The 14171-nt window shown below is 45.1% G+C and overlaps 1 protein-coding gene across 1 annotated transcript in view; it reads right to left on the reverse strand.

The window, feature by feature from the left end:
* LOC123102438 (polyubiquitin 11) overlaps nt 1–1337 on the reverse strand; it is a gene marked incomplete in the record, with an annotated part of 2989 nt that extends 1652 nt beyond the window's left edge. The window contains 2 exon segments of the mRNA XM_044523784.1: nt 1–256; nt 1098–1337. Of these exon segments, the coding sequence (XP_044379719.1) occupies nt 1–256 (256 nt within the window).
* Between the last annotated feature and the right edge of the window lie 12834 nt (nt 1338–14171).

A 14171-nucleotide genomic window follows, 5' to 3' on the forward strand; every position in this document is an offset into this window, starting at 1 on the left:
CGGTGAGGGTCTTGACAAAGATCTGCATGCCACCACGCAGGCGGAGCACCAGGTGGAGGGTGGACTCCTTCTGGATGTTGTAGTCAGCAAGGGTGCGACCGTCCTCAAGCTGCTTGCCAGCGAAGATGAGGCGCTGCTGGTCCGGAGGGATGCCCTCCTTGTCCTGGATCTTCGCCTTGACGTTGTCGATCGTGTCAGAGGACTCGACCTCAAGGGTGATGGTCTTGCCGGTGAGGGTCTTCACAAAGATCTGCATCTGCAAACATAAAGTGTACCAAAACCATAATAAGGCACTCGTAATCATGAAACTGCAGAACATAAAGCATATATGAACCAGAAGGCCATGATCCAAGAGAGACGAAATTGTAACTATGTCTTGAACTATTAGATAGCAGATTGATGTTCAAGTTTGACCACAAGCTAAAAAGATCAGTTAATATATATGATTTTCAGACAAGAGCTGATGCACAAGTACAGATACCTTCAAGTTTTGACACAACAAGATACAATATCAGTTAAATCAACAGTACTACTGTAAGCAAACACAATTGACTCTTAAGAGCAGAACCGGTGCACAAGAACGGATCCTCCAAACAACTACTAGGCCCAACAACTAACATAGGAACCAGTTTTGCTAAAGCATATCTAGGTGTGCCCAAGTATGCAACTCAGGTATATCCGTTCACAGATCAAGCATAGGTGCAACATAAAAAGGCTCATGAGCACCACAAAGTCTGAGCGACTCAGCAGGAACCTAGCGGAATCAATCAACCACACACGCCTAGATGAACATAATCAACATCAACATCAGTTGCGTCTCAAATCGGCAGATCTACCAGATAATCCAGGCATAACCGTGAGGGATTTCACGACAACGGAGCCAAATCAACAGCAATCGATCAACAAACCTATCGTCTCGAACTAGTACTGCTAACACGGAACGAGCGGATCAACTAGAACACCTCTAATCGGCAGATCTACCGGATAATCCAAATCGAGAGGGATTTCGCGACAACCGACTACGGGGCAGATCAACAGCAACATAATCAACGATAATAGCGAGGGGCGCGGTGGGGCGCGGTCTGAAATTCACGTACCTTGGAGGTGGGCGAGAAGGCCTTGGCTTCGATTCGATCGGAAACTTTCTTGGGGTCGCTTGGCAGGGAGGATTGGATGAGTGGAGGAGGAGACGGGAGGGGAGGGGGATTTAAAGGGGGAAGAGTCCCGTGAGGCTACGGCACGGGTGACGACGGGTGGGGAGCGATGCGAGGTCTCTACCACGCAATTTCGGGGAAAGGCAGAGGAGAGGAGAGCGACCCGCCGCGGAGATACCAAGATGCCGTTTTGCGTTTGGCCAGCTATAAAAAAAAAGGTTGGTGACCGGCTCACGTCGGCAGTCCGTCAATGAATCTTTTCTCTACCCCTAAAAAAGGAGAGTCTTTTCTCTTCGGGAAAAAACCTTTTGGAAAATCCTTTTATCTCAACCGACTGATCTCGGGCTCTCGCAAACCTCCTCGCCAGCCGTCCGATCGCGAGAGATCGTGTGTCTCTTATCTGTCGCACGCGCCTCGGCCAGGCACTGTTGCTGCAAGCGGCCATGGGTCTTTTCGGCTGGCCGTCCATTCCACAACCTGGTGTTGGTCCTTGCAGCATTCCACTCCTCCCTCGAGACCTCAACCAACTACCTGATATGACGCGCGCATTCTTCCACAACGGCGAAGCCAACGCGAGGATGGGGAATGGAGCTTCGCATATCGACGTCTCAGGAGGCCATGGACAACGGCGCTCCGTATCTCACATACTAGGACCCTTCCTGGCGATGTCCTGGAATATGGGGTGCTAGCCACGTCGGCCTGTCAGTCATGGGCCCGTCGAGGACCCCTAGACAACCGAAGAATGGGTCATGTTTACCATGACTCCCGGTGTACTCAAGATGAAATCCTTCGAAGAGTAGGCGCACACTTCACGACATGTTCAAATCATCGGTGTACCCCGGTCCCTACATAAGTCGAGGGGTTTAGTTCGTAGGGTTAAGTTAGATACATTCACATACAATCTCGAGGTAGATCTTCATGTACTTTGTACTCCATCACAACCAATACAACAAAAGCGGGATGTAGGGTTTTACCTCTTCGAGTCGTGACCCCGGGCCTCCGCATATAAATATAGGAGCAGGGGCAGCCCCTAGAACACAAGTTTTGGAGCCTTCTCTAGTTCGCTCTTGTTCTAGTTCTCATCTAGTTTGATCTAAACTAGATCTAGTTATGTTATCTCTAAATCCTCATAATAGAGAAGCCATGTGTGGTTCTCTTCTTCTCCATTTAATTCTCCGATGATAATTAGCTCTGAACAACAAAGCGTTGTCGGATCATGAAGACCATATGCTTGCAAACTGTAGAGGTCATGCTTTCGGTCTTCGGTTCGAGCGGTCGTTCGTGAATGGTTCGAGAGACCAGTATAATGAGCGTGAGAATAACTCAAGAAGATAGCAATATATCTCACCTCGGGTTTTGTAATGTATCGTGAAGCAAAGAGAATAACATATAATAACCAAAGGTTCACTCAATATCACTCGTGTAAAAATAGGGATCAATATGGATGTCGACGGTTCCGCTACTAATCATTGAACGGAAGGTGTTTTCATTCATGTCTATATTTTACCAAACATGCAGGGTCACACACTCAGGGGAACTACGATCTATTGAGTTCTAGTGGAGTGAGGAATATGAGAAAATATTCTTGGAATAGTTTTAGGAATAAAAGAAATAGTTTCGATAGAAACCGGAAGCGTCACAGGGTTACCCGAAGTGTTTCGGGAAGTACTGGGTAATACCGGAAAATAATATATATGCGGAAATTGTTTTCGGGGACCTAATCTAAATAATAAAGGGCTACAATAATGATTGGGAGGCCCCTAGGATTTATTTAGGGGCGATGGGCTAATTAAATTAGCTAAAGGCCTTTTAGTGGAGAGATAATGGGCCTTAGGGCCCATAGCCGGCGGCATCCCCCCTTTGGGCTTGTAGGACAAGCTAAGGGGGTGCAAGGGAGTTGGAGGAGGACTCCTCCTCCTAGGCACAGGTCTCCAAGGGAGGAGTGCTCCTCCTCCAAGTCGCCCAACCCCCTATCCACCTATATATACACGAGGGGGCGCACCCTTTGAGACACAAGTTTCTCCCGTTGTCTCAGACGCACCTTCCCTGGTTCTTTCTCTCTTGTTCTAGTTTTTGATCTAAACTTGAACTAGTTTTAGTTTTCTCTACTCCACATAATAGAGCAGCCCCCGTGGGGTTCTCTTCTCCCTCCTCTAGTTCTTCGGTGACACTAAGCTTTCGATGGTGAAGCGCTGTCGAATCCTGTATGCGTGCAATCCATAGGAAGGTCGTGCTTTCGGTCTTTGGATCGAAGGATCATCGTGGATGGTTCGAGGGACTTCAAGTTTGATCTACGACAACTCCTCTTCCACTGAAACTTGAAGTTGGTAACGATCCGATCTATACTTGTATGCATCTTCATAGTCATCCGGGACCTTGACTGTAGAGTAAATTTTTTGTTTTCTACTACGTTCCCAACATGGACTCCACCGTCGCGTATTCCCCAACTCCAGGTCATTCCCGTCCGAGTCCTCGCTATCGGTCATTGCCTGGTGCTCTTGACGTGGCATTGTCAACATGGTCAACAAACGACAGTCATCCGAAGATGACTATACACGGAGGATGACAGTAGGGACCCCCAGGCCCATGGCCGCATGCAACAAAGCGCCTCCTGGTACATCTCTGATACGTCTCCGTCATATCTATATTTTTTATCGTTTCATGCCAATATTCTAAAACTTTCATATACTTTTGGCAACATTTTATACTATTTTTGGGACTAACATATTGATCCAGTGCCAAGTGCCAGTTCCTGTCTGTTGCATGTTTTTTGTTTCGCAGAATATCCACATCAAGCAAAGTCCAAATGCGATAAAAATTTACGGATATTTATTTTGGATGTATGTGATTTTGGGGAAGAAGAATCAACGCAAGACGGTGTCCGAGGGGGGCACGAGGCACGAGGGCGTGCCCAGGGGGTATGGGCGCGCTCAGGTGGCTTGTGGGGTCATCATAGGTCGGTTGCTACCCTTCTTTCACCGCAAGAAAGATAATATCCAGAAGAAAATCATGTTAAAATTTCAGCCCAATCAAAGTTGCAGATCTCCGGGAATTTAAGAAACAGTGAAGGGCCAGAAAACAGGAACGCGAAACACAAGAGAAGAGAGAGAGAGATCCAATCTCGGAGGGGCTCCTACCCTCCAGAAGCCATGGAGGTCATGGGCCAGAGGGGAAATGCTCCTCCCATCTAGGGGGAGGCCAAGTAAGAAGAAGGGGAAAGGGGGCTCTCTTCGCCTCTCTCTCGGTGGCCCCAGAACGCCATCGGGGCAACCATCGTGATGACAATCTACACTAACAACTTCGTCGCCGTCATCACCAACTCTCTCTTCCCCTCTATGCAGCGGTGTAACACCTCTTCCCCCCTGTAATCTCTACTTAAACATGGTGCTTAATGCTATATATTATTATCTAATGATGTATGGCCATCTTATGATGTTTGAGTAGATTCATTTTGTGCTGGGTTGCTTGATGATCGTGATTGGTTTGAATAAAAATTATCGGTATGTTCCGGTTTTTGTTTTGTTCACATGATATGTGTAAATTCTTGGAGCGTCGTGTGCTTTTTATTTTTATTTTAGTGATGCACCATGCTAGTATGAGATAGTCCTAGTTCATTTATAGAATGCTCTTTGCACTTCACTTATATCTTTTGAGTATGGCTTTATAGAATGCTTCATGTGTTTAACTTGTATCATTTGAAGTTTGGATGCATGTTTCTCTACATACATAAAAAACGTTATTTGTAGAATGCTCTTTTTCTTCACTTATATTTGTTAGAGCATGATCTTTTGTAGAAAGAATTAAACTCTCTTTATTCACTTATATCTATTTAGAGAGTTAACAGGAGTTGGTCATTCACATGGTTAGTCACAAATCCTAAATAAAACTTCTATATCATAGAATATGATATGTTTCATTCCTTGCAATAGTTTTGTGATATAGAGATGGTAATATGTGGGAGGTACTAGTGAATGATTATGGTTTAGTAAGAATATTGGTGTTAAGGTTTGTGATTCCCGAAGCATGCACGTATAGTCTGTCGTTGTGCTAAGAAGTTGGATCATGATTTATTATTGATTGTCTTCCTTTGCGTGGAGGTCGGGGCGCGCGATGGTTAACTCCTACCAACCTCCCTCCTACAGGCATGTATAGTAGTACTTTGCTTAGAGGGCTGATAAACTTCCGCAATAAGTATGTGAGTTCTTTATGACTAATATGAGTCCATAGATGATACAAACTCTCACCTTTCCGCAATTTGCTAGCCTCTTCGGTACCATGCATTGCCCTTTCTCACCTCGAGAGTTGATGCAAACTTCATCAGTGCATCCAAAACCCGTGATATGATACACTCTATCACACATAAGCCTCCTTATATCTCCCTTAGAACAGCCACTATGCCTACCTATCATGGCATTTCCATAGCCATTCTGAGATATTGCCATGCAACTTCCATCATGACAACAATCTACACCAACAACTTCACTGTCCTCATCACCAACTCTCTCCCCCTCTATGCAGCGATGTAACACCTCTTCTCCCTGTTGTAATCTCTACTTAAACATGGTGCTTAATGCTATATATTATTATCTAATGATGTATGGCCATCCTATGATGTTTGAGTAGACTTGCTTTGTCCTATGGGTTGATTGATGATCATGATTGATTTGAGTTGTATGTTTTATTTTGGTGTTGTCCTATGGTGCCCTTCGTGTCGCGCAAGCGTGTGGGATTACCGCTGTAGGGTGTTGCATCAGTGGTCGATAGAACTTGAAGAGAATAGAAATTCTACATTTAGCTCCTCGTTGGGTTCAACACTCTTATTTATCGAAAAAGCTACAATTGATCCCCGGTACTTGTGGGTTATCAGTCTCCAACATATCTACTTTTCCATGAACTTTTGCTCTTGTTTTGGACTCTAATTTGCATGATTTGAAAGAAACTAACCTGGGCTCATGCTCTCAGCAAAACTACCATGGTGTTGTTTTTGTGCAGAAATAAAATTTCTCGGAATTGGACAAAACTTGGCGAGATTTTTTATTGAATAAATAAAAAATACTAGAGCGAAGATCTACCAGAGGGGCCACCTATTGTCCATAAGACAACAGGGTGCGCCTACCCCCCAGGGCGTGCCCTAATGTCTTGTGGGGCCCATAGGTGGCCGTCTAACCTAATTCTACCTCCATAAGTATCGTCTTCCCGACAGAAAATGAGAGAATAATTTTCATCACATTTTACAGTATGGAGCCATCGTCACCTCTTGTTCTTCATCGGGAGCGGTGATCTGGAGTTCGTTTGGGGCTCTGGAGAGGGGGATTCGTCGCCACTGTCATCATCAACCCTTCTTCATCAACAATTCTATGATGCTCACCACCGGGAGTGAGTAATTCCCTTGTAGGCTTGTTGGACGATGATGAAGATGGATGAGATTTGTCATGTAATCGAGTCAATTTGTTAGGGCTTAATCCCTAACATCCACTATGTTCTAAGATTGATGTTACTATGACTTTGTTATGCTTAATGCTTGTCACTAGGGCCCGAGTGCCATGATTTCAGGTCTGAACTATTTATGTTATCATCAATATATTTGAGTTCTTGATCCTATCTGCTATTTGTATGCACTTGTTATTGTTTGGACGTGTAGACCCCAAGGTGACGATATTTGGGATACTGAAAGTGCAACTAATCCCCGGGTGGTTTTGGTAATTCATAACAACATATAGCTCATTGAACTAATATCCATTCAAGTTAAATATTTCATAAAGTCCAATGTTTGGCATGGCATTGACTAGAGATGTGGACCCCTCAAAATGCTAAAGACAAAGATTGGCAAAGGCTCAAGACTCTTCATTTTCATTTTAGTGATCCAAGATCACATTGAGTCCATAGGAAAGCCAATACTATTAAAAGGGGATGAGGTGTTGCTTAATGGTCTACTTGCTCAAAGTGCCTAGTGATATTGCTCCAAAACCCTCAGCCACTTTCTCATTTCCACATATGTCCAAAACCTAAAGTCAAACTCGGCCCCACAGATTTGATCTATCCGGTGCCACCGAGTTCATTTGACCTAGCCACTGCCAGAAACCCTAGACAATTTAGTCTCACTAATCGGGATCTCGGTCTCACCGAGATGGCCTTGCAAACTCTCTGTTGCCTGTTGTAATTATTTCGGTCTCCCCAGAATGTGCAATCGGTCCCATCGAGTTTGCTTGACCAACTCTTTGTTTGCTCATTGCTGAAATCGGTCTCACCGAGTTTATGCAATCGGTCTCACCGAGATGAGGTTTTGCCCTAACCCTAGCACATCGGTCTCACCGAGTTGATCATGTCGGTCCCACCGAGATTCCTATCATTCACATTTTGAATTTAATCGGTCTCACCGAGTTCTTCTATTCGGTCTGACCGAGTTAGGTCAAATGTGTGTAACGATTGCATTTTGTGTGGAGGCTATTTATACCCCTCCACCCCTTCTCCATTTGTGATATACCCATTAGAACGTGCTTACACTTCCATGATACGTCTCCAATGTATCTATAATTGTTTATTGTTCCATGCTATTATATTATCTATTTTGGATATTTTATATGCATTAATATGCTATTTTATATTATTTTTTGGACTAACCTATTAACCTAGAGCTCAGTGCCAGTTCTTGTTTTCCCTGTTTTTGAGTTTCGCGGAAAAGGAATACCAAACGGAGTCCAAATGGAATGAAACTTTCGCGATGATTTTTCTTGGACCAGAAGACAACCAAGAGACTTGGAGATGAAGTCGGAGGAGCCATGTTAGGACCCCGATCCTATGTCACACTGATCTAGCATGTAACACATCATATCACTTTGCTACCTCACGCACGTTATTCCCACTAGTGCCACCTTACCTGGCCCGGGACGTTTGTGCCTTTTGGCTCACGTATATGATAATGTCGCTAGCATCCATATGACAGAGAACCCAGGCCGACATGACTAGTCGTGAATCCAAAGTGGCACTAACTTACAGGGACAGGCATACATGACCCAGCAATGAGCGTGTCGGTCATCAACGTATGAACCCAAGTTGTAGCAAGCTACAAGAACTTAAAGGAACAACGCGTGACATTTCCCCGAAGGGACAGACACAGGAATGAGGAAGGACACATGCCGGACAGCCTAAGTGTTCCGGAGTAGTAGCAAGCTACCATGGCTCAGTGGAAGCACTAGGAGACATTTCCTGGTAAGAGAGGCTACCAAGAATAAACAACTAGGTTGTTGGATCCCACACATACCAAGCATTTCAATAACATACACACAATATGTTCGATATGTGCAAATACAACATGGCATCACAACAAAACTCTACGACTCAAAGTATTTATTCATTAGGCTCCGAGGAGCCAGATATTACAAACATGGGTCTGATGACCCAACATTCAAGTCATATAAGCAAAAGCACATGCGGAAGCTTAACTTGTCTGAGTATAGACAACTACAAATGAAAAAGGCTAAGCCTGACTATCTACAAGATCCTGCCGAGGGCACAAGATCGTAGCTAAGGTAATAAGCTAAACGTCGAAGTCCACGCGGAACTACTAGGTGAGACTGAAGTCTCTCTGCAAAAACATAAATTAAGCAAACGTGAGTACAGTTGTACCCAACAAGACTTACATCAGAACTAGCTACATATGCATCAATATCAACAAAGGGGTGGTGGAGTTTAACTGCAGCAAGCCAGCTTTGACTCAGTGGCTAACCTGAACTATGACTGCAAGTAACTCTTTTGAGGTGGCGCACATGAGTCCACATATTCACCAATCAATACACCACTATGGATCCACTCCCGTCTCCCTATGAGAACGCCATCCATAGCACTCATGCTTATCTTGCGCATTTTAGAGTATCCACTTTCACTTGTCTATGAACTGTATAGGCAACCCAGAAGTCCTTTACCGCGGACGCGGCTATTCGAATAGATCATCTATAACCCTGTAGGGGTGTACTTCTTCACACATGTTTCCACCACTTAGCTTCTGCACACGACATGTGCTCGACAGACTTCAAGCGAAAGCCGATGTGGGTGTAGACCACGACCTGACTAACCACACAAGTCCCTAGTCCAGGTTTATCGCCTATTCAGGTTCCATCCGAAGGGAGTCCGACTGAGGTTTCCACTTACGGCCCCGAATGATGTGTGCGGGGTTCCCGAGGCACCAAACGAGCGACTCGGTACACTGGGCCACGTGCCTACCGCATCACAGCCCACCCCTTGGGTCAGCGCTACGCACGGCCTCCAGCATACTACAAACACCATAAACTACTTGCAACTCCTGGACAGAGGACAGGGGCGGTTAATAAGTCGAGCGGGGTCCTATTTCAGGGCCCAACGTGTGGTAGTAGTTGTTCATGGATCACAAACACAGAACTCGATTCTTGAGGACGGTTTCAATGAGACAACCCACCATGTACTCCTACATGGCCTCTCACTGCTACCTTTACCAAATCGTGTTCACACACTTAGCTCTCAACAGTGAGACATGTTCACCACATTCCAATTCATTCCCGATGAATCAGACCTGACTCAACTCTAAGCAGTAGCAGGCATGACAACAAGCATGAATGAGTAGGCACATCAGGGCTCAAACAACTCCTACTCATGCTAGTGGGTTTCATCTATTTACTGTGGCAATGACAGGTCATGCATAGGAAAGGGGTTCAACTACCGCAGTATGTAACAGTTGAATCGTTGTTGCCCTAATGCAGTAAAAGAGAGCAGAAGTGAGAGAGTGGGATTGTATCGGAATGAACAAGGGGTTTTTGCTTGCCTGGCACTTCTGAAGATAGTATAGTTCTTCATCGGTGTCATCGATCTCATCGTCGGAACCACGTATACTGAGAGGGGACAAATACCGGCAACAGAGAAGGAACACAATCAATGCAATGCAACAATATGATGCATGATCATGACATGGCAATATGTTGTGGTTTGAGCTAATGCAACTGGCAACAATTTAAATGAAGTTGGTTTGAATCCAAGATTCAAATTCAAACTCCATATGTGATTATTCAAATGCCACTTAATTTATTTGACCTGATCAGCAGGCGTAAGTTGCTCAAACATGCATGGAAACGACACAGATGAATAGATTGGATTTTTCTGATAATTTTTCATATATAAATTATTTCATTTGGAGTTACGATTGAAATTCTATAATTTTTCAAAGTTTAGGTTATTTTCTAAAAATAAATAAATCATTTAGATTTATTTAAAATCCAGAAAACATTACTGCATCAGCAAAGCGTCACAGTGATGTCAGCAGGTCAACAGAGCAGTCCAGGTCAAACCTGATCAGTAGGGCCCACTGGTCAGTGACACAGAGTCATCTACAAAGGCTGACACGTGGGACCAGGTCAATGCTGGCGTGGCCAAGTCAAACTAACCGGTGGGGCCACAAGCATTAGCTTAATCTAAGTAGGGAGATAAACCTGTGATTAATTAAGGGCGTGGGGCCCATTTGTCAGTGACATAAGGCTATTAGATTAGCGCCTAATCTACATTTAGTCCGGCGTTTAACCGGGGTTAACTCGCCGGCGAGTTGCCGCCACGGCAGGGTGGCTCGGAAATCGCCCACAAGGCACGGCTTGCGATGCGGTTGGGTTCTACGGTGAGCTGGGGCTCATGCTCATCCAGTGGTGGCAGTGGGAGGGCACGAGGTGGCCGGAGTTGAGCACGGCGTTGACCTCGGTGGCGGCCAAAGCTCGGGCGTCGACGAAACCGATGATGCAACACACGGGAGGATCAACAATTAGCACCTACGGGTTCTACAAGCGCTCACAAGGCCAACGGGCATATGCACGGGACCATTTGGTCACCGGTGCCTCGTCGCCGGCGAGCTCGGGCGGCAGCGTGTTTCGGTCAACATGGAATCGACGGCTACGGTGCGAACTCAGGAATGGCTATAACACCAACAATGCGGCTATATCTCCCACGTGTTGGGGCATGACTTAGAGGCATAGCCGCATGGTAGGTTTGTCGCAAGAGGGGTAATCTTCACACAATCCCATGTACTGAATAAGAAAGGGATAAAGAGTTGGCTTACAATCGCTACTTCACACAAATAACATAGTTAAACATACATCATCCAGAGTACAAACAAAGGTCCGACTACGGAACCAAAATAAAAGAAGACAACCCCAATTGCTAGATCCCCAATCGTCCCAACTGGGCTCCACTACTGATCAAAAGGAAACGAAACAAAACAACAACCATGATCTTCATCTAGCTCCCACTTGAGCTGGTTTGCGTCACATGCACTGGTATCATCAGCACCTGCAACTGTTTGGAAGTATCTGTGAGTCACGAGAACTCAACAATCTCACACCCACGAGATCAAGACTATTTAAGCTCATGGGTAGGATAGGATAATGAGGTGGAGCTGCAGCAAGCGCTAAGCAAATATGGTGGCTAACATACGCAAATAAGAGCGAGAAGAGAAGCAACGGATCAGTCGAGAAGCTAGAAGTGATCAAGAAGTGATCCTGAAACTACTTACGCACAACCATAACACAAGAGCCGTGTTCACTTCCCAGACTCCGCCGAGAAGAGACCATCACGGTTACACACGCGGTTGATGTATTTTAATTAAGTCAAGTGTCAAGTTCTCTACAACCGGACATTAATAAATTCCCATCTACCACATAACCGCGGACAAGGCTCTCGAAAGTTTATACCCTGTAGGGGTGTCCCAACTTAGCCCATCACAAGCTCTCATGGTCAACGAAGGATATTCCTTCTCCTGGGAAGACCCGATCAGTCTCGGAATCCCGGTTACAAGACATTTCGACAATGCTAAAACAAGACCAGCAAAGCCGCCCGATGTGCTGACAATCCCGATAGGAGTCGCACGTATCTTGTTCTCAGGGCAACACCGGATGAGACTAGCTATGAGTAAAACCAACCCTCAAGTTTCCCCGAGGTGGCCCCACAGGCAGCTTTGTTCGGACCAACAATTAGAGAAGCACTGGCCCAGGGGGGGAGGGGGTTAAATAAAGATGACCCTCGGGAGCGTGACTCCCAAGGGAAAAGTAGGTGGTGGTGAGGCAAATGGTAAAACCAAGGTTGGGCCTTGCTGGAGGAGTTTTATTCAAAGCGAACTGTCAAGGGATTCCAATAACACCCAACCACGTAAGGAACGCAAAATCAAGGAACATAACACCGGTATGACGGAAACTAGGGCGGCAAGAGTGGAACAAAACACCAGGCATAAGGCTGAGCCTTCCACCCTTTACCAAGTATATAGATGCATTAATTAAAAATAATAGATATTGTGATATCCCAACATATCCAGGTTCCAACATGGAACAAACGTTAGCTTCACCTGCAACTAGCAACACTATAAGAGGGGCTGAGCAAAAGCGGTAACATAGCCAAACAACGGTTTGCTAGGAAGGTGGGTTAGAGGCTTGACATGGCAATATGGGAGGCATGATATAGAAAGTGGTAGGTAGCGCGACACAGCGATAGAACGAATAACTAGCAAGCAAAGATAGAAGTGATTTCGAGGGTATGGTCATCTTGCCTGAGATCCCGCACGAAAGAAGAATGAGTCCATGAAGAAGACAAACAGACGTAGTCGAACGAATCCTCACAACTCCGGAACGAAACCGAAGCTAACGAGAGAAGCTCCGGAAAGAAGCGAGCAACGTAGTGATACGTCTCCACCATATCTATAATTTTTTATTGTTCCATGCTATATTATATCCTGTTTTGGACATTATTGGGCTTTATTATGAACTTTTATATTATTTTTGGGACTAACCAATTAACCGGAGGCCCGGCCCAGAATTGCTGTTTTTGCCTATTTCAGAGTTTCACAGAAAAAGAATATCAAACGGAGTCCAAACGGAATGAAACCTTCGGGAACGTGATTTTCGGAACGAACATGATCCAGAGGACTTGGACCCTATGTCAAGCAATCAACCAGGAAGGCACGAGGTAGGGGGTGCGTCTACCCCCGAGGCGCGCCCTCCACCCTCGTGGGGCCCAGTTGCTCCACCGACGTACTCCTTCCTCCTATATATACCTACATACCCCCAAACTACTAGATACGGAGCCGAAACCCTAATTCCACCGCCATAAGTTTATGTATCCACGAGATCCCATCTTGGGGCCTTTTCCGGAGCTCCGCCGGAGGGGGTATCGATCACGGAGGGCTTCTACATCAACACCATAACCTCTCCGATGAAGTGTGAGTAGTTTACTTCAGACCTACGGGTCCATAGTTATTAGATAGATGGCTTCTTCTCTCTTTTTGGATCTCAATACAAAGTTCCCCCCTCTCTTGTGGAGATCTATTCGATGTAATCTTCTTTTGTGGTGTGTTTGTTGAGACCGATGAATTGTGGGTTTATGATCAAGTTTATCTATGAACAATATTTGAATCTTCTCTGAATTCTTTTATGTATGATTGGTTATCTTTGCAAGTCTCTTCGAATTATCAGTTTGGTTTGGCCTACTAGATTGATCTTTCTTACAATGGGAGAAGTGCTTAGCTTTGGGTTCAATCTCGCGGTGTCCTTTCCCAGTGACAGTAGGGGCAGCAAGGCACGTATTGTATTGTTGCCATCGATGATAACAAGATGGGGTTTATATCATATTGCATGAGTTTATCCCTCTACGTCATGTCATCTTGCTTAAAAGCGTTACTCTGTTCTCTTGAACTTAATACTCTAGATGCATGCTGGATAGCGGTCGATGTGTGGAGTAATAGTAGTAGATGCAGGCAGGAGTCTATCTACTTGTCTCGTACGTGATGCCTATATACATGATCATACCTAGATATTCTCATAACTATGCTCAATTCTATCAATTGATCAACAGTAATTTGTTCACCCACCGTAATACTTATACTCTCGAGAGAAGCCTCTAGTGAAACCTATGGCCCCCGGGTCTATTTTCCATCATATTAATCTTCCACTTAGTTGTTTCCTTTTCCATTTATTTTACTTGCATCTTTATTTCTCTTTATCATAAAAGCACCAAAAAAAT

Source organism: Triticum aestivum, chromosome 5A, assembly GCF_018294505.1.
Source record: "Triticum aestivum cultivar Chinese Spring chromosome 5A, IWGSC CS RefSeq v2.1, whole genome shotgun sequence".
NCBI classification, from domain to species: Eukaryota; Viridiplantae; Streptophyta; class Magnoliopsida; order Poales; family Poaceae; genus Triticum; species Triticum aestivum.